This window comes from Pteropus medius, unplaced genomic scaffold (assembly GCF_902729225.1).
Source record: "Pteropus medius unplaced genomic scaffold, Ma_sr-lr_union100, whole genome shotgun sequence".
Taxonomy (NCBI): Eukaryota; Metazoa; Chordata; class Mammalia; order Chiroptera; family Pteropodidae; genus Pteropus; species Pteropus medius.
The window spans coordinates 5597534-5618380 of record NW_024348304.1 but is presented as its reverse complement, the minus strand read 5'-3'; the positions used below and the strand labels follow the sequence as shown (position 1 = coordinate 5618380).

The 20847-nt window shown below is 52.2% G+C and overlaps 1 protein-coding gene across 31 annotated transcripts in view; it reads right to left on the bottom strand.

The window, feature by feature from the left end:
* JADE1 (jade family PHD finger 1) overlaps window positions 1-20847 on the bottom strand; it is a 297514-nt gene that overhangs the window by 4903 nt on the left and 271764 nt on the right. For 29 of the 31 annotated variants that reach the window (XM_039879621.1, XM_039879633.1, XM_039879612.1 and 26 more), the window contains 7 exons: window positions 20685-20842; window positions 18601-18788; window positions 15969-16180; window positions 12917-13084; window positions 11599-11715; window positions 7640-8161; window positions 2329-2446 (listed from right to left, as the gene is read on the bottom strand). In XM_039879621.1, the coding sequence (XP_039735555.1) occupies window positions 2329-2446; window positions 7640-8161; window positions 11599-11715; window positions 12917-13084; window positions 15969-16180; window positions 18601-18788; window positions 20685-20842 (1483 nt within the window). The remainder of the gene's footprint in view (window positions 1-2328; window positions 2447-7639; window positions 8162-11598; window positions 11716-12916; window positions 13085-15968; window positions 16181-18600; window positions 18789-20684; window positions 20843-20847) is intronic. The other 2 variants (XM_039879609.1, XM_039879614.1) reach the window with 1 other exon arrangement.

Below are 20847 nucleotides of genomic sequence, written 5' to 3'. Positions count from 1 at the left end.
GGATCGAGCGTGAGGGTCCGCCTCCTGCCACGCTCGCGTTTGTTTTACTCGATTACAAAGTGCGGGGGAACACAGCTCAGAGGGGCTGACATCCTGACACTTATTTCTATCTACTTGGCTTGGGGTCCACGTCTCCAAAGAGTCTCTGACTCGCAGACCCCTCCTATAAGCACAACCTCCACTGAGGACTCTCATCCAGCAGAATGGCCCTGCCCGTTCTCAGAATCACAGAGCAGAGCTTAAACCATGGACCCTGAGTGACCCCTCTACGTCGTGGCCATCTGCCCTGCTTCACCTCGAATCATCCATCTACAAGGCAGGGGGCTGACCTGCACAAACGAGAACACCACTGACAGTCTAACACTGGAGAAAGCACACCAGAGCACCCGACAGGGTCTGCACGGCGGTCCCTGTGGCATCCCGCGGGAAGGGTCATGTGGCTCCCGTCTCTCAGGGGAGGGAGGGCTTGTCTTCCTTCTCTGAAGCAGCAGCAGGACTTGTGACGGTCTGCGTTTCAGCTGTCACACAAAACACTCCCTCACCTTGCTCAGTCTCGATCATTTACCCAAGGAAAAACCTCAGCCATGAAACGCAGAATGCTGCCTGCAATATCCGTGAAAAATGACTCCAGTGAAGTCAGATGCGAATGCTCTTTACAGGTTATGCTTATAGGCAATCACTCGGCACATGAAGACTTAGCGAGTGTCACAGAAAGCCTCCAGGGTCAAAACTCCTGCATTCGTGGCCCGGGGTGTGGGCTGGAGGCTGGGGGAGCTGCACCAGACAGCCTTCCTCCTCACCTGTCCATGCAAGGATGTGAAGGCCAGGGATGAGAGAGGCGAAGTGCCCTTTCCAGAATCTGAGTGAAACTGCTGTCACTTATGACACCCTACCTATAAAAATTTACTTTAAAAGTCTCACAGCTACGCTCTAGCCAATGATATAAGCTTCATACATCCAAGAAATATTTCCTCTTGGGAAAAAATGTCTCAGGTATTAATAAGATGATGCCATTAAAACTCTATTACTTTGAGAATGCCATTTAATATCCCCTAGGCTTTTTTCTCTTTGTTCAAGTGACCCATTTATAGCAAGTCTTCATTTAGCATTATTGACAGGTTCTACAAATTTAGGCAAAACAACATATAACAAAACCAGTTTAACCAGAGGCTAATTAATATAAAGAAGAATTAAGTTCCTATGGCACCTCAATGTTATAATGAAATCATATTGAATAAAATGACGTTATTCAAGGACCTGCTGTCCCTCTAGTCACACATCTCTGGTTAGTGTTAGTAAACCAGAATTTGGATTTCAACGTAATAGGTTATAACGACATATTGTTTCTATGGGGTCATAAGAAGCTACAGTAACAAAAAGCCACAAAAGCAGAAAAATGAAAGAGCGAGCCGGCCGCGACTCTACAATGCAAGCACTTCGAGTGCGGCTGCTGTCACTCGAGAGCCGACGGGCCGCGGGGCCGAGCTGACCGCGGGGCCGAGCTGACGTAAGGACCACCTGCTCCGTGAGTCCGCGACTCCACCTGATCCACACTCAGCGGATCTCCTGCCTAAATGCCCCAACGCCTGCTTTCCATGGCTGCCGATGACAGATGCATCTGCGACTCTGGACCAAAACCCTTTCACAGGTCAACAGAGCCCCATAGCTATGAAGCCACTTGCCAGACTTTGCTCTTGACCTCCAAGTAACTGCGTGTTTTTCCTCCTCTCTTTGCTTAGCCTGGAGCAATGTGAAATGGCGCTAAGTAAATGAATGCTTGGTGCTGACTCTCCAAAGTCTTCAAAATTCCACCTACACCAGTGAAGTCCAGAGAATGGAATCCAAATGCGGACATGCGCCTCAAGTATGCAGTCTTACGATCTGTGGCCCATGTCACATGGACCCAAGGCTAGATCGTCTAAGTGCTTTTAGGTGTCCCCTGGTACTTTGCGTTTACTAAGGCTTTGCAGTGCAGGAGCTGCTCTTTCATTTGGGCCTCACAGCAGTTCCTAAGAGGTAGTTTGAGGTGTCACCCTCAAGTTACATATGAGAAAACAAGGAGGACTTGGGGATCTCGAGACATGCTTGTGTTGGCCTGGAAGTAGATTCAGGTTATAGGATTCAACCCAAATTTGAGGCCAAATTCTTAGCCCTTTTCCTTATACAATGATGCCTCAAATGCCTATAGATTTCTTTAAATATGAAAGTCTGTGCTTAGATTCTTCTGTAGGATAAAAGAAAATTAGACCATTATTTCTTTCCTTAACAGAGCGTTAAGGCTTACAAACCTCTGCCCTACTGTTTGACCTACCCGGGCTTAATGCATACCTGAAACTCTTTCTTGCTCCAAGAGCTTAGTGTAAAGATTGAATATCTGTTCCTGGATTTTGCACACAGATCGCTTAATCTTTTCCCTGCGGGTCACCATGTAAGTGAGGTTCCGAACCTAGAATGTAGAGAATAAAGATTCTAAGTGAGCAATACATTGTTACAGTACTTTGTGTTCTTTTTTTTTACCTGAGAAAAATTGTCCTGTTAGGGCCTTGATTGACATTTGAAATCAAATGCACTTTAAACATTTTATTCAATCTCTAACCTCCCTTGGGCTGCTAACTGAGACTCTGCATAGACCCCTCAATGTAGGCTGAGAGAGCAACACCTGCGGAACTCAAACAAAAGCCCTGCCTCCTCCACCACACCCAGCCTCAGGCTCGTCCCAGTGGAGAAGACAAGGCCATTGGTGGCCGGTGGCCAAGTCCAGACCTGCTACCTCTCTGCCAAAGGACTCTGCTTATCACCCGTCGGGACCTTCCTCCATGAATGGGATCGTCTGGGAGTTTAGAGTAGTTCAGAAGCTACCTGGGCTGCACTTTATCGAGCATCTTCTCATAGAACCAGGTAAGAACAGGGTCCAAGGCTGAGAATGAGCCACCCAAAAAAGTCCCTGCACCGGACCTGCTAGAAGACCTAATGGTCACCAAGAATCCAAGTCATCTTGTCATCTGGACACGGAACTCTCTGGACTCCTGGAGCGAACAGGTAGCAAGTGTTCCTACACAACGAGACGTCTAGGGGCCTCACTCTCGCTTTGCCGTGGATTTGCTACCCCGACATCTCTCTGCATCACTTGAAAGATGGTGCCACCTTCTTCCTGATTCATTCGTAAGTCACTGAAAAGACCCACGTGCTAAGAGCTCTACTTCGGTCTGATGTGCAACCAACAGGGACCACACGCATGTTCTAATGAATGCTAACTAATCAACACTTATGGTCATTCTGTTTTGAAGGCCACCTGTCACCAGTTAGTACAGAAACAAATATAAAGAATTAGTCCCCAAACCTATTGTTAAACCTGACTACAAGTTCATGGGCCTGAAAATACAAACATCAGAGGCAGCACAGAAGATAGACAATTCGACCTTTCTTGGGGAAGATGTGGACGAGCCCTCCCAAGTAAGCTTAGTGGCAGGAGTAAAAAGTGACTGCGTGTCCCCATCAGCTCCCACGCGTCAGAGGCATGACTGCATTCTCCTAGAAGCCACGGCTTCCTTATGCGTGGCAACCCCTCCCCACCGCCCGCCTGGAAATAGAAGTCCAAAGGTCGCAACCTTTCCGCCTGGCAGTGCGGATGGCAGCGAGCCACACACACACACACACGACTGCCCTTGGCTTTTGTACTGACACCTCCGCTAACAAGTCCAGTTGTGGCCAAGGCAGCCTCGTCTTGGCCTCGTCGAGGCACTGAGGGGCTGCTCGCTGGCCTCCGATGGCATCGCGGTGTACTTTCTGGCCTTCAGCAAGAACGCCAGCTCAGCCTCGCAACCCTAACCGATTTGTTAACTGTTTAGGATCTTCCTAACACTTCTGGATTTAAAAAAAAAAAATCTTAAAATTAAAGAACTGCGAAGCAACTCACTCTCCGTGTCTGAGTAACTATTTTTCGGCGTCCTTCATCCTGGTTGAAGCACGGCCTTTCTCTGCTGGCCTCAGACCCCCAGGCCAGGGGGTGGGGTGTCCTCTATCAGAACCCTCCCTGACTGGGGATGGAGGTGGCTAACGGGCTTCTCTTGGATAAATACTGTTCCACACCCAGGAGCGATTAAGGGTGGAAGCTCAAAAAGAGGCAGGACCGTGATCCATGTCACAGATTCAAAACTTTTGAAAAACAGAACAGTTTTTACATTAAGGCAAGGGATCTGATCTCTGGAAATAGGCGATGGAATCAAATTCTGACTTCCATGAGTAGACAGGTCCCTCTCCTGTTCAAGTCAGACGTATATCAGAGATACTTACATCTGTCTCTCTTAACTGAACTTACGGAAGTAGAAAATAGGGAAACCATATCGTTCAAATTGAATTTTGGTGGCTTCAACCACTTCCCCCAGGAAAGCCTTCCACCCTGGCCAGTAAGTAGGAAAATACCACTTTTATTCCCTGTGATCTCTGGTGAGAAGCCTGTAACTAGAACCCCAGAAAGCAAAGTCACTTTCAGTTGGAACAGTTCAGCCCCAGAAGGACTCGGGCCACACTGAATGGTGAGCACCCAAACAACCCCCCTCCCTTGTGCACAAAGCACTCCTCACAGGACGGCCTGCCTCGGCAGCCCCGCGTGTAGAGCTCAACTGAGGCTCTATCCTGGAAACACCGGGCCTGGCCCTTCCAGCACACGGCTCTCCCAAACTTCCTCCCCTGCCTTGCCTTCCCCCAGGTGAACTGCCAGGGACGAGGCGCCAGCGAACACCAGCTCCTGGGTGTTACCAGCTCTCTCAACGTGTTAAATCTGAGTTGGGCCTTTCCCAACAGCAGCAGCTCCCTACAACTCAAGAGTCCTGGCCCCCATCCCAAGCTGCTGGAACCAGAGGTGAGGTCCAAACGTCTGCATCTCTGTTCCGAGTCCAGGTAATGTCGCTGCTGGTCAGGGACCACACTGAGGACCACTGCCCTCAGCAACCTGAGTGGTTTCTGGGGTTTTCCTGAGTCCCGAACGCTGCTTGCAACACTAAAGCTTAGCATGCCTTTTGTTCAGGGACAACTGCAGCCTCTGCCAGACCTTCGAAGCAAGAATGCCAACTCAGTGTTGAGCATGACAGGCCCCCAGGACGTGGCGCCTTTGGACGCCCCAGCCAGCGGTGCGGAGGCAGCCGTCTTTATCTGAGCAAGTGCTCACTTGCCGAACTCCTGTCTGTTGCATCTTTTAGAAGACAACACTCAGGGGAAAGAAATCCCACCAGAGTTGAAGCTGCCTGGGGAACGGGACATGGCCACCTGACACACATCAGCAGGTGTGTCCTCGTAAAGGCGTGACGTTCCCAAACCCTCCTGAAATCTATTCCTGTCACCTCTCTGATCCAGAACTGGTTCCCGGGTGTGCAATGCCCCAAGGTGTGTGTTTTCCATCACTGCTCATCAATTGTTTGCCTTTCTAATGAAGGCAGCTCGTCTGTCCGTTTAGGAACGGCCACGCGCCTGGGTAGTTCTTGCATGTGCTGACCGAGTCTGTGTGCCTGGTACGAGGTACCAGTGTGCGAATCCGGCAAAACGCTAACTTAACTGAAAAACAAAGTACTGACTCACAACTTGTTCTTGATGTCACCCCTGCCTTGATGAGCATTTGGCCAAATACACTGTGTATAATGACAAGAGCTGAAGCTCTCTGGAGCATTGTAAAGGTTTCGATTTCTTAAAGCCTCCACCATAACAGGTCTCATGGCAAATTTTGGAAAACATATTTCTCGTTATAATAAGCCCCTTTTAAACTGCCACTAAACACCCTAAAATCTCTTAGGCTCCTTAATAAATATAAGTAATGCACACACACACACACACACGCACTCACACACCACGCTTTACCGCACAAACACACACAGAAATCCTGATTTATTCCCTGCTTCTCATACACAGTTGGCATCATTCTACTGAAAAAGCAACAGTGGTGACTCCAAAAAAAAATGTTTAGAATTTAATTATAAGTGTGTGTTAATCTGAGTAACTTAAGTACAGAAAAGAGTTAGTATACCACAAGCATTTTCTACACTTTTATTTTGTGGTGATTGTGAGACAAACACAGTCCAAACATTAGACTTCTCGTCCTCCCTCCTGAAGACCATCTGACTCCACAGCTCATGCACCCCAAGTACAGCAGATGTTGTGCTGGGACAATGGCTTCGCCAGGATTCCAGTTAACCCTTCTGAATCTCTCTCATCTCTGAACAAAAACGCCACACATACATGTGGTTGGGAGGCGAGGTCGTCTTCACACTCACCACCAGGGGGGGTGCGGGAGCACGAGAGCCTCACAGCCCTCCTCTGACGCCCGCCTCGCCTGAATCCGGATCCTAACCTGGTCCCAGAAAGGGCGTCACAAGCTGGCACTCGGTCCCATCCTGAAGGGTCTCTAATGAACACTTACAAGCACGTATGCTTCCGGGCCACCTCTAACAGGGCCGTGCAGGTCTCTGCGAGAGCTGGATCTTCTGGTTCGGTACTTCAATTTATCCCTATTCTTCGCCTACACTCTCAGACCATCTCAGAGTCAGTCTCTCCCAGGCAGGTGACTCGCTCCCTGCTAACACGTTAGGTGCTCGAGGAGACGGGGTCACCGTTTCAGCCACGAGGTGCTGCCTTTTCAGCTCAGGCTGCTGCAGGCCAGAAGCCTCAGCCCAGGCCCGTGCACCTGCGAACTCCATCAGCCCAGGACCCGGCACAGAGGGCGCCAAGTTGCAGCCCCGGTGAGCCGGCCTGTCAGAAACCACCTGCAGGGAACGGAGGCCCCGGGGGAGCAGCACCTTCTCCTAATGATTCCTGTAGCAGGAAGAGAGAGGTCCAGCCTGGGGACTCCCAGGGCAATGGAGGGGGAGGCGAGAGCAGCACAGCTGAAGTGCCATCGGGTGTGCACCTCTGACACACCCGGCACCCCAGTGCACCGGACTCCCACCCCACACCCACACGGACACACACAGACACGGACACACACACACACACACACACACACACACGCACGCACACGATATGTGTTCCCAGCCCAGCGATGACTTAGCACCTCACTGCCCGGAGTCCCTTCTGTGACAGACATGCGTGTGTAAGTGCACACGCACGCCCGCCCTGCTCCGTGACAGTCCTGGGAGCGCCTGTGATCAGGCAAGAAAGGGAGGCCACAGAGGCCATGCTGAGCCCTCCGTGTGGGGCTGTCGGCAGCACCTAGTGTTCCCAGGGTTCCCAGCGCTGGACGAGACGAGACCCTCCTACCTCCGCCCGCCCCGCCAGTCACTAAATCCATCCTGGTTGTCTAGCTCAGTTTGTAAACAATTCTGAACCAATCCCTTGGTCACTTTCCTGGGGCTTGGTTCCCTCTAGCTCTAGAATGAAGGGGAGACACACCCTGTTTGATCTTACAGAAGAACAAAAAGGATTAATGGGAGAGTGTTTAAAAGTCAGAGGAGCCCCCACTCTGTGGCCGTCTCGCAGGTATGTACAGTGAGTCCACCAGCCCCACACACAGTGAACCAGCACAACCTCCTGCCGCCGTATGTACAAAGGTCTGAGAGTGAATGGACCGGCCACCGTTCCTTGCTCGGGGCAAGCGGTGGCCTCTGCAATCTTCTTCGCTAAGTCACTACAAAGCGTCAGTGTCAATCATTACCCTCTCCAGGTCCTGCCGCAGGTGAGTGAACAGCTGCAGCCTCCTAAACAAGACATCCTGCTCCCGCTTCGCTAGATTGTCCTCTTCGTCTTTCTTTGGAGTGATCAGGGGCTTGTTGAAGTTGACCTTCCTCTTCAGCTTCCAGTACTGGTACAGGAAGTCCACCACCTCCTCGGGCAGCCGCAGGGCCCTGGCGACGTCCAGCAGGTTGACGAAGGTGTAGAACTCGTCCTCCAGCTGCTGCAGCTTCTGCTTCCGGACGCTCACCCGGTGGGCCTCCTCCTGATTCTGCTCGAGGCTGGCCAAGGGCTCCAGCGGGCTCCGTGGGGAGCACTCGGGAGCCCCGTTCTCCTGAGCGGCCCCCTCCCCGAGGCTCTCCTCGGGTTTCCTGTGGGAGCTGTGCTTCGGGCAGTAGGACTTGAACTTGACCTCATCGTTCTCCGCCAGGATGGTCTTCATCTCCAGGCCCCGGTCGAAAGCACAGGTCACGTGGAAGGCTGTGCGGCAGTTCTTCACAGAGCACTGGGGAGGACACGCAGAGAACGAGAGGAAAGATGGTTACGGAGGGCAGTGACAAGCCCCTTGGTGCCACGCTCCCCCGCACACACGTGCACAAGGGCTGCACTGCCAGCGTGTGCCGTGGGCGTCGCCCGATTAACCCTGCAGACCCGGTCAGGTTTTAAACAATGCTTGGCAGTTAAGGAAAAGCGTCAGACGAAAGGTTTTGTAAACCGAACCCTAACTCTCTTAGAAAAGTAACTACACCCCAATCTCCTCTCACAGTGGACACGGCTACACAATCGGCCTGTGAACTCAGGTGGCCCGACACTCAGGTTACATGCAAAGAGCATGTGCTCGGTGTGCAGCGTGCACGCTGGGGCATTCATTTGGTTCTTCTTTAGATCTGAGCGCTCTCAGTGTTTACACGGGAAGCCTGAATGGTAAGAATCTCCGCAAGAAGAATGACTAGTCGGAGCTTTTAATGGACCCTGACTCCTCACTCACGTCCAGCCAGGCTGAGCCCCAGCACAGCTGGGGAAGTGAGTGGCAGGTGGCAGCTTTCCTCCAAGCAGCCAGGGGCTGCTCAAGATGAGGAAGGCGAATTAAAAACCCCTGGACAGTAAGAACAAAATCAAAAACGAAAAACCCGAAAGACAAGGAGACCCCAGCCCAGGAAGGACCAGTAAGGAAGCCGGTCGGGGGCAGAAGGCTCTGGGCAGCGGCGCGGCGCGGCGCTGAGGGCCTGTGCGGCCCGGCCTGGCGGTGCTGGCCGCTCCCCGCGGCGCCTGGGACAGACCGCGGGGGCAGCAGAACCCTGAGGAACCTGCGCCCGCGGGTCGGGGCGGGTGCTGAGAGGCCAGGGGTCAGCGGGCTGCGCGGCTACAGTTCAGTGCCTTGGAGGAAGACAGAGAGCCAGCAGCCTGGCAGGAGGGAAACGACTCCCTTCTCCCCTGTCTGATCTCGCCAGGCGAAGGCCTGGAAGAGGTTCCTGCGCTGACTGAAGCCAGTCCCTTAAAACAGCACTGTGCTTGCGAGGCCAAGTGACGCTGGCTCGCAGGGGAGCAGAACCAGGTGGCCCTGCGCCAGCTGAGAAGTTTCAACTCATTCACCAGACCCTGAATCCACAGCCCCTGAATCCACTGCAGTTGGGGCTTCCCCCCTAATCGCGTCGGTATTGAAGAGGTGACTCACTGCCAGTCACGATTTCTCCCATTATTACAAAGTCTCTTTTACCAAGTGCAGAAAATTCAGCTCCCTTCACCGTTCCGTCATTATCAACACTTAAAGCACATGAACAGAAATCTGTAATTTCATCTATAAATAACCTCAATTCCAAGAAATGTGTGAAATCAGCTGATTCTTAGAACACACACACACACACCACACCACACCACACACACACACACACACACCACACCACACCACACACCACACACACACACACACACACCACACACACACACACACACACCTGGCCAGCGTCACAGGGTGCCCCTCCCTTTTAGCACCCAGCCAAGTAGGAAGTACAAGTGGGAGCAGACGACGAGGCACTATCCGTGTTTGGCTTAAACTGCACTTAACCCAGGCCCTCCAGCCTTGAGGAGGAACGGGCTGTGGCGGGATGTTTATACAGGACTCTGTAAGGACGCCAAATGGCCTTCCTTTGGGTTTTCCGATTCAGGTTGACTCAGCAAACAGATGTTACAGAAACGTCAACCAGAGCCTTCACAGCTGCAGACATTTCAGAGAGGAATTCTTTAATAAAACTGGTCCATTCTGTGAAGATATGAAAAATCATCAACTTTCTCTGGCCTCTTCTCCTTCAAATGAATGTTCAGGGAGAAAGAGGTCAGCGGCGATCCTGGCTCCTCCCTAAAGGGAACAGACCCTTTGTAGACACCAGGTGAGGACCGGGACTGGCCTGCCGGGGCCAAGACACAGAGTCTGCCCTCCCAAAATACGAGGTGACTTGGAAGAATGAGCTCCATTGTCCCGGGTTTGCCACAGCTTGCTGCTTTCCTGCAAGCCTTCGCAGGGGTCTGCACACACACAAACTCTAATGCCTTTTTTTACTTTGAAGCTTTTAAAACATTTCTCTTCCATTCTCTCCCAATACGACTTCTCAAGCCAAAGGCTTTTGTCATGTTTTAGTTTTAAGCAGATTCTATTCACATACAAAAATCTGCACTATTTTCAAGGTCCACGGCCAAATCCCACCAGCTGTCTCCTGCCTCACCCTCCGAGTGTTTGTTAGTCGGGATTCTTGGACATCATAAGTGATAAGGAAGGAAAGCAGAACTACTTGGCGTATAAAATGAAAAAATTTTAAACCACCAGTCAGTGGGTACCTTAACAAAAGAAATATTTATCAGCTAAAATACAAACTGGTTTTGCCAAATGAGGTCATTTCTTTAAAACCCAGGACTGGCCGTTTGACCAAGCTCCTGGAGTGTGTGCTGAGCTGTTTGATGCGTTTACTGCATCGAGAGAGAAGCCACCCTTAAATGGCACCTCTGCTCCAAATATGATGAAGAGACCGAGGGAGAGCCCGTGGCCCTGGGTTGGTACCTCCCGAAGCGCCAGGCTGACCCTCAGTGCCAATGTCAGCCACACAGCATCGGCAGGCCTTGTGGAGCAGCTTCAGTGCCCTGAAGGCATGACTGCCTGGCAATGCCAGCAACGGAAGCCCAATAAGTAACTGCTCAGGTGGAGTTTTAGACATGAGAAGCAGCATGCCATCTATGTTCCCGCCTTAGTCCGGTCTACTTTAAGGTCTTCTATACCTGTCTGTGTGTGGACAAATGCAAGCAAAAATTTACATACAAGACACACACACACACACACACGCACACACGCACGCACAGCCAAAAAGAACCAGATGATCTCCAGACTGTGTTCAAATAACAGCTTCTGCAGAGAATGCTCAGTGCAGTGGGTGCCCCTCCAGCCAGTCAGTGCTCTAAGGAGCCTGTTTCACCAGACATGAAAGCATCAGCACGCCGGCTTGGTGTCGCACAGGGTGCAGCTAAGGCCTGACGCCCCGTGCATACGCCTCGGACACCAGCGGTGTCAGGGGCAGCCAGAGGCGGGTCTGCTGCTGGGCACTGTAAATGGATGAGGGCGGCCGACCCCTGAGTGTAGGGAATGGTCCCCCCCACCGCCCCCAGAGTGTCGTCTGTGGGAAGAGCTGGGAGCAGGGAAGCAGCAGCCAGAGACGAACTAGGATGTCCCCGCAGCTCATGCGGCTCCGAGCCGCCCTGATGGCTAAAGCCAGGGTTCCAGCTACACCAGAAACAGCATATGCCAACTAGAGGGGTTCGTCCTGGCTGGAGTCGTCCACCCCTCAGCACCCTTGTGAGAGCTGGCAGACCCCAGGCCTGCCTCCTGGACAGAGAGCCCTCGCCGCCCCACACCCTGCAACACGGGGAGGGGTGAGCCACCCCGCCTAAGCCGGTTACCTGGATGGAGGCCCCGAACTTCTCGTTGCAGAGGCTGCACACCAGCGCCCACCGACTGCTGGGGATGTGAGACACCTTCGTGATGGGCTCCATCTTCTCGGGGCTGCCGATGCTCACCTGGGCCGGGAGACAGCGGGGCGGGGCGGCGGGCTGTCAGACAGGCAAGGCTGGGCGCGGGCGGCCGAGACTTAGCGATCCGTCACTCTCCGGCGCCCCTCAGACAGGACAGTGCGAGGCCGCCTGACCTCCGAGGACAGGCAGACCCCGCTTTAGAGCGCCAGGCAGCGTGGGGGCCGGTCCCAGGCCCACCCCCTCCACGCGCCCAGGAGTCATCCCTGTTTATGACACACTCAGATAAGCAGACGTTCACTTCGCACCTGAGTGTCTGACAACAAAACACCCAAGTATCGGGCCGAGGCCATGTACTGCACCTCTGGCCGACGAAACCAGTAGTAGGACTGAAAAGCCATCTTAAATATATTAAAATAGGTTGTCGACAACAGAGTAAGTCAACATGAGCTGATTTTAATCTCTCTCAGTAAAGAAAACTGTTCTCTTCAATCCGGAAAGGTTACTACATTCAAAGTAGAAAATTGCCAAGATGAGGAAGTCGTCTGCGTATGTGGCCTGGGTCGCTGGGCCAGATTCCTATCAGTACCAAACCACGAGGTCCAGTGTTACCAAGACCCCAGGCATGAAGCCGCAACCCAAACTGTCCCCAGATAATTTTCCTCAGTAGGAAAATGGACCAAAAATTACACACACAAAGTGCTGAAATCTGAACGACAAATGATATTCTCACAGTGAGCCATGCAAATTAAATTAGTCAAGGTCTGGGACTTGAAATAAATTAGACCAGACCTGAAATTTAAAAGGTTGAGGCTAAGAAAGAATTTTAATAAAAATCACAAAAACGTGACCTAGAGCAGAAGCGCTGTAACCATGGCGGTGTCGCGTGTACAGCTCGCCAGGCGCAGGAGTCACAGTCAGCCCTGGGGGAGGACACGGCCGCACCCCGGCCACAGCTGTGAGGCTGCAGGTCTGCTCCGGGGAGCGTGTGTCCGCAGAGGGAGGGCTGGTGTGACAGATATCCGCGGCCAAGTCTGACCACCACCACCAAGAGTCCTATTCACTGCTGCTTCCGGTCAACGTTCCCACAGACGTACGTACCACAATGAAACAACAGTGTCAGGGGAAAAAGTGACAGCAACGGTCACTTCCCTCATTCGCTACAGCTTCTCTCATTCATGGGATCCCACCTCCACCCCAGCTAAAAGCCAGAATCCCGAGCTAAGCGACTGTGAAGAGCCACACCTACCTCGGGGATCCACAGAGCACAACTGACGTGGACCCACTTGGTCCCACTGCGGGTGGGCTTCATGGCTCCGCCCTTCTTGGGACACAGCAAACACTTTGGCTGAAGCCCCAGGGCACACGTCCGGCACAGCCAGCTGCCCTCTGGGACCTTGAGGATTCCATAACAGGCCTGGTAAAGCCGCGGCAACACCCCAAGAAAAAGAGAGAAAGGGAAAAAAAGGTTCATTTTTCCCATTGCATCTATGAATTTTAAAACACCATTTGAACAGCATAACCAGCAAAACAGAGGCCCTCCCAGGTCCACCTGTCCACATCGCCAGGACCCTTTTTCCCTGCAGGAAAAACGGCAGCAGCCGCCCAGCCGTGTCTGAGACCGGTGGGCACGACACACGCTTATCTACCATAGGCTGGTTGTGAAAACTACTTGAGGACAGGAAGGTTTGCAAAACATCTGCTTTGCTGTGTTGCTGCGGACACCCACCCATCTCTACGAACTTTCTAGGTGCTGAGCAGGAAATCCTCAAAGCACTACACAGGGCTTAGCGGGGGCAGCTGGTCCTCTCTGCTTTCTGATTTGGGTGGGATACAAAGTGAGGGAAAAAAACACGAAATGGCTAAGAGTCTTGCAAAGCTATTACACGAGGCGGCAATGAAAACGGGACGCACAAGGAGACTCACGCTAAGGAGCATCCTCGTTCGCAAACTGAGGAAACGCCACTGGCCAGGCCCCGACGCCCTCCCCGTGGACACAACAGGCGCAGAAAGAAGCATGAGACTTTCTGGACAAAGAGAATTTGGTTTTCTTAGCTGATACTTAAAACAAAGCCTGCTTTGCACAGGAAGGCAAAATTACACAAGACAGCAAAATCGAGGCTTTTACAACTAAAGTCACTAAGATGGTTCAAAGAAAGAAAAGGCAAAAGTTAAGTGAAGAAACAAAACCAGGATGGCCAGGAGCACATTCAGACCTTCTAAAAACACCGCACTGTTCAGAGCTTTATCCTTAAATGAACTACAAGTCAGGAAGCCGAGAGACACAGTAACACAGCTCCGATTCTCCAGACAGGAAAAACACAGCCGCTGAGCAATCTGAATACCCAGGACGCAAGAAGAAACCACAAGGACGAGAGCTGAGCGAAGTTAAGCAGCTAAGACTGGAGCTCAGGAGTGCTCTGTCGGTGCCACGAATGAGCCACTGATGAGCCACTGTCAACACAGACTTACTGGGGGAAAAAAAGTTAATAGACCTCAATGACATTATCACAGTTTCAAATACTAAAAGTTTCTATCAGGCTTTATCTAGAGAAAGTCATGGTTGAGGAGATAATATTTTTACTGGAAAAACAAGTCTAAACAAAATTAAAAGATTAAATGAAGTATGCCTGAAAGTCAAGCCATGAAGAAAAACACAAAAGAAAAATGAACCACAAGGAAATGTTAAGAAAAAGAGGCCACGTGGGGTATGGCGGAAAGAACAGAAGACCAGGCCCCAGAGAGCCCGAGGTCCAGCTTCGTCCAGCTCTGCCACTAAGCCACAGTGGGGCCTCGAACAGCCCGCCCCAGTATCAGTTAACTCACTTATGAAACTGGGGCTCTGAGTAGTTTCCACGCAGAATCCTTTTTCTCAACAAAATTTTTCTCAGGAAGAAAAATGAAATGGCATCCAAGTTAATACCACCAGCAACAAAAAAGCTACCATGGCAGTCACAGGGCTTATGATCATGACACCACAACACGACAGGGATTCTCCCCAGGGAACTTCCCGGACAGTCTGAAAATCCAGAGCTACAGGATGAGCTCCAGCACGACTAAAGCGAGAGACCGAGTCTCACGACGTCTCGCCAGGGTGACCTGAGACAGGGACACAGCTGGTAAAGTCTTCAGGCTGAGAAACCGAAAGGCAGATACATTATAAAGAAAACAACAATCAGAGAACTTCATGGAGCAAACTTGAATCTTCTTCCCGAGAAAGTCACGCGAGCAACCTCCACGTGAGTCTGTTTCACATCTCAGCATCAACAGGTGAAGTCAAAGAAAACAAGTCAGAAAAGCCTTTTAAACCCGAGAGTGCACGTGAACATGTGTCCCCACAGAAACCCAAGTTACTTCATTAATGCATTAAAAAAAATAAAAGAGGTGAGATTGTCACAAGCTTTTAAATCACCCAGTGCCCGTCCTTACTCAGGGGCAAGGGTCCACCCTTGACGGGGGGCGCGAAGTCACCCTCCAGGAAAGGGGTCTCTCCTCGTCTCGAACAGCTCCGTTTACATACTGACATGACAGCACATGTTACAGTTTGAAAGCATCCCCCAAAACTATGCTAAAGCCCTAACCCCAGGACCTTGGGATGTGACCTTGTTTGGAACACCTGTCGCTGCGGGTGTAATGAGCTAAGTAAGATGAAGTCGCTCGGGGTGGGGTGGGCCCTAATCCAGTCTGACCGGTGTCCTTATAAGACGGCACAGGGAGGACGCCATGTGACAACTAAGGCAGAGTGAGAGCTGTGCAGTCACAAGTCAGGGAACACCAACCACTGTCAGCAAACCCCCAGAAGCCAGGAGAGGCAGGGTGGCTTCTCGGGGAGGTGGCCTTGCCAGCACCCAGCTTTCAGACTTCTAGTCTCCAGAACCGCAAGACAATGCGTTTCTGTTTAAGCCACCGAGTTTGTGGCGCCTTGTTATGGCAGCCGAAGGAAACTAATCCAGCAAAGTAACCACCCTGTCGAGAGGGTTTTTCCCCCCAGTGTTCTTAATACCTAAACTCAAGCTGCTGGAACAGGGAAGAGGTTTAAGTAGACCTGACTTCTACAGGCAGGAATAAAAACATTACATGAAGGAAGAAGAATCCCACAGGAGTCCATTCTTCTGGTTGTAAAAGTAGCAGGACGCACTGCAAATGTGGCCAGAGCCGCCAGGAACAGAAAGCGCTGCCCGAGGGCGCACGTCGCGAGTTCGCGCAGACCAGCGGGCGCGCGGCCCGTCTGTGGGGTGCCTCCCTGCGCAGACGGGCTCAGGCCCCAGGTGGCTTCTCTCTGGGCCTCGCTGCCCACATACCTGGTGCACGCAGATGTTGCATTTGTCACAGAACACCATCTCATTGCCATCCTCACCATCGGGCGACTGGCAGACGTCACACACGACGTCTTCATCATACTCGATCCCCAGGCCCTCTTCGGTCTCTATGGCATGATTCATATTGTCGTAGCATCGCTGCTCAAACTCCTCCAGGACCCTCTCCATGGTGTACTCGTCTAGCTCAGGCATTCCTGAGGAGAGAACGCCACGGGACCCGCTTTAATAAATCCATGCTAATAATATTATCAGACAGTATCAGGATTTTTAAGATGTATAAATAACTTACAATGAGTAAATAATACTATAAATAAGCCCATCCTGAAAACCCCAAATATTTTCTGGTGAATGCCTCTCAGGTCCTTTCAAGAAGGTCTTTGAATTAAAAGGCAGGAAGAGTCTCTCAGGCCAAGAGTCTGTTCCCCGTGGTCAGACACTGAAGATGCAGTGTTGGAAGTAGAAAAGAAAAAAATAAACACCAAAGGGGTTCGCGGACGTTACAGACACACGCTGTTCAGCTGCCATTTCACTACAGCATTATACGTAACGGCGAACATGGAAGTGACTTCACAGTCACGACCCCATGTTACCATTTGGTGTTTTTTTTTTGAAAACATTCTTTACTTGCTGCTTAAAGCGGTGCTCTGAAAACAGACTGCACTGTGAGCGCTCCAGTGTTTTTAACTGGTTAATCCCTCCCCACCCTCTAAATTTACAAAGTCGAGAGGGACACTTAATCAAACACATGAAAGGCCAAAACACAAGGAATGTCTGAAGCAAAGGAGACAGCTCATTGTGAATCAAATAAGACGCATTCTTATGCAAGAATGATCAAAAATACATTTCCAGTGGTTATCGTGGTTATAGCCAGTGGTAGGATGAGACTTCTGTTTTCTTCCATTTGTGGATATAGTCCAAACTTCCTACAATGAAAATACTCATGCAGAAATAAAAAAAATAAAAAAATTAAAAAAACAGATCGCAAGAAACATTCAGACAGAATACAAAGTGGCAAGAAACAACAGAAATGTCGTTGGAGCTGACGACGATTTTGTGCGTTATGGTAGACTTAAAACCATCAAACTAACACTTCTCCAGTTTTGCAAAACTTGAAGAACAAAGGCTGTGATAAGCCCTGAACACATATTTCAAAAAGCCACCTATCACCGCCCACCCCATTAAACCGGGAGACAGCTTCTTCGTGGCTGAGCACCTTCATCTCGGTTCCTCCCACCAGCTGTGGAAACACCACTCGCTGGCTTTGAAAATACAATCCTATGCCCTGTAACTAATCTTTACCATTAAAAAGACCAATAAAAGCACATGTTCAATTTATGTTACGCAGTGCGTAATTTGTCCTGCCAAAGTACTGGGTACCGCCTTTCGAGCTGACGAGTTAGCCCAGTAGTCATCGCTAAGCCATTCAAAAGGGCCAAGAGTCTCTAGCTGTATCCTCTGCCTCAACATAGGACACTCGGCAGTCAAGGGTGTTACCTGACCTTTACAAAGCAGAACTTTATAATTAATATATGAACCTGAAACAGCCTTCAGTTCCAAGAAAAGCTTTGAAAACTCTGAAATAGATAAAACAACCCCCTGGTCTTACTAATGCCCTGGCCACCAACACTTAAAAGCACGGACTATGAGGAAGGAAATCTGCTTTTTCTGTCAAAATACCTGAGTAACCAAACAAGGAGAAAACCGTTCCACTGGCCCAGTCCACACTTTTGCTCCCGTTCGGCAGGCTGGTGGCAGTGCAGCGACAGCAACTAGCATGTGCCAGGCCCTGTGCTGGGCCCGGCCGGTGACCCCAAACAAAACCACAGGCTCTGGCCCTCAGGGCTTTGAAACCTACCCCTAAATATTTTGTAAATACTGACTATGTGCTAGACTCTGAACAGGTGGCCCATGCTGCCACCCGCCGCCCTGGACCCACGGCACAAATGCCAATTAACCCAAACTGCTTCTCACTCCGGGCCCAATGTGGCTACATTTCAGGTGACCCTTAGCAACCAGAGCGCAGCACGAGGATGAAACCTGTGTGCCATCCCGGCCTCGAGCCCAGAAGATTCAAGTAAATGAGGTGCAGAAGCTCCGATCTCCACACACATGAAAATGAGAAACGTACAGAGCAGAGATGGCGACGGACAGGGCACGCGGCCAGAGCAGAGGAAAGCACGGAGAAAAAGCACTCGGGCGTGGGGCAGGACTCAAGGGGAATCAGGGGGGTGGGAGCCGCCTGCTGTGTTGAGGAAGCGGTGAGCCTGGCTGGAGCGCCGCTCTCCCAGAGAAGCGGCGGCCGAGCTGAAGGGGCAGGAGCACCACGGCCCCTCCTGAGGTCTGCGGGAGTCGCTTCAATTCTCGGGCTTCGGCTCCCTGCTTCCACGGCCGGGGGACCGTCCCTCACGACCCCGCCACCATCTTCTACGAGCTACCTGCAGACCCGCGTCCATCAACACGTCTGCCACAGCCGGACGAGCTGTCTACAAAAAGAGCCCAGGATTCTGAGACTGACTTCCCCGGGTGATAGGTGCTTCTACTACTCACCTGCACACCTAAAATTCTTCTCTATTCATCGTTAGTTAATAAAATAATAGAATCCACGGTCTCTCACCCATCTCCTTAAATTCCTCATTGGTCAGCTCCAGCCACGCAGCGTCCATGTCATTGAGGTCATAACGACACACACTGTCGGCCAGCGTCCGGATGTCCACGTAGCCCAGCTCGGGGGGCTCAGAGCCCGAGGAGACGATGTATTTCTTGGGCCTGATGAACACGAGGGGTTTCTCTTCAGACACAACCCTAGTTATCCAGCAAGAAAACAAGCAGCCGGGTCACCCTTTGTGCCGCACAAAAGGAAGTCTGTCAGCGGGCCCCGAGTGAGCCTCTACCTCCCCCCCAAACCCGGGTCACCGCCAGGTTAATGGGCTTAAAGCCCTAACGTCACTGCTGATGAAACTAAGTGGGGGGTCGTGTCAGTGCCCCAAACAGAGACGCGTGTGAAAATACTGCAGAGGTCTCCGAAACCAGCTGCTTCTTCCACTGGCTTCTCCAGACACCGCTGCGCCCTGCCGCCACCTGCGACAGCGGCCGCTCTGGCCTGCTGGCATCACCGAAGCACTCGCCCGCTACGTGTCGAGGGCTAACGATTCAATCACTTTCCGCCAACCAGGCCCTCCCGCCCCTGCTGGAGACCAAGCGCCAGGTCCCAAAGAGCAAGGGTGGCCACGTGACGGCAAGCACAGCGGACGCTGGGAATCCGGGGGGGCTGTCAGCTCTGTCTGACTTGGACAGTGCTCAGATGTGTAAGAATCAGACTCTGAGTCAAGCCGGGGATTTTCGCCAACACACACTTAGAATCTGGGGACAGGGGCACGAGCTCCCTCTCCTCCTCGTCCTGCCGCCGTCTGCCAACCTAACACCTGGAGAAGTGCCGCCTTCCGAACCCCATCAAAGGCCACCACGGCGTATGGGATCGAAACCCCCCACTGTGGGACAAAGGGCCAGCCCTCTTCCTAAACGCAAAGGCCCGGCACATCCGCACAGCCCTTGCCCGTGTGCTGGGGCAGTCTGTGTTAACGTCGAGCATCCGGAGTCTGTCAGGGGACGTCCACCACCCTCGCCATCGCCAGTGATTCTATCGTCAGGACACTGAGATGGGCAAACGGAAGTTATTTCTCCTACTCAAGCAAGAGCAGTGTTTCAGCGGGAGACGCCCGTAAACCATGCTGCCGCTTACTTCTGTTGTGCCGGGCTCCCAAATGAGGGAGCGACTCGGCGAGTCATTCCTTGGCTTGCCAAGGCCGAACAACTGGGTGCTGGGCTCCAGACGCAGGCTCTAAGGCACACACACTATTCATCCCGCAGTGACACAGTGCACCCACAGGCCAGGAGTCTGGTTCATGGAGGCCATACGATTTGTCATTTAAACCTACAAATCTACATGGACATTCGTCACAGAGATCCCAAAACAGCAATAATCAAATTCATTCATCTCAAGTGCCTGAAGACACAGAGTGGGTACAGTTGATCCACACTCAGCAGTGACGAAAGAGCCGTTTCACAAAGCAGGCAGCTGACTTGAGGACACAGCGGAGGAGCCAGGAGCTGGCTGAGCAGAGAGGATGCTCAGGCCTCTCGTCCTGCGAGGAGCCCCAGGTCGGCAAAGCTGGACGGCAAGGAAAAGAGCAAAGTGGCCACACCTCTGTGCTGAGGCGGGCCATCGAGGACCCGGTTCTCAGCAGGACATGTGGTTTGTCCTAAGTCCAGAGGAAGCCCCGCCGGAACGACTGGCAAAGTCCACCTGGGAGACCCCTCTCAAAGCTCCCTCTCCACACCCGCTAACCTGCCAGCCTCCTCCAAGGGTGCGGTGACCACCAGAGGACCCAGGATGCCACCCTCGCCGGTGCCCGGCAAGGCACATGCAGGAGAAGAGGTGTGAACATCCACACTTTCCTCCCACGGCCAGACACTCCCCAGTACGTCTTGGAATCTGGCCCTCCTCCCCGGGGAGCAGCGCCCCCGACGACGGCTGCCATGTTCAGTTCAGAGGCCCGCGGCCCTCCAGCCACCCGCTCTGGGCCGGGAGCGCGTCTCTGCCGTGCTCCTGCGTCCGCTCGAGGCCTCAGGGCACCGCTCCTCTCAGGCACCTGCCGTCAGGGTGGGAAAGCGGAACTTCCGTCCTCGGGGCACGTCTACCTGGCCACAGGCTGAGGGATGGTCCCCGGGCTCACTGGCACCTGCACGCCCTTCTCCCACTCCTGTCTCCAGGGGTCTGCCAACACGTAGTACTCATCCGGGTTCAGCTGGAAGGAGTCGTGCAGTTTCATGGCGGTGATCAGGTCCGTCCTAAACACCTGGA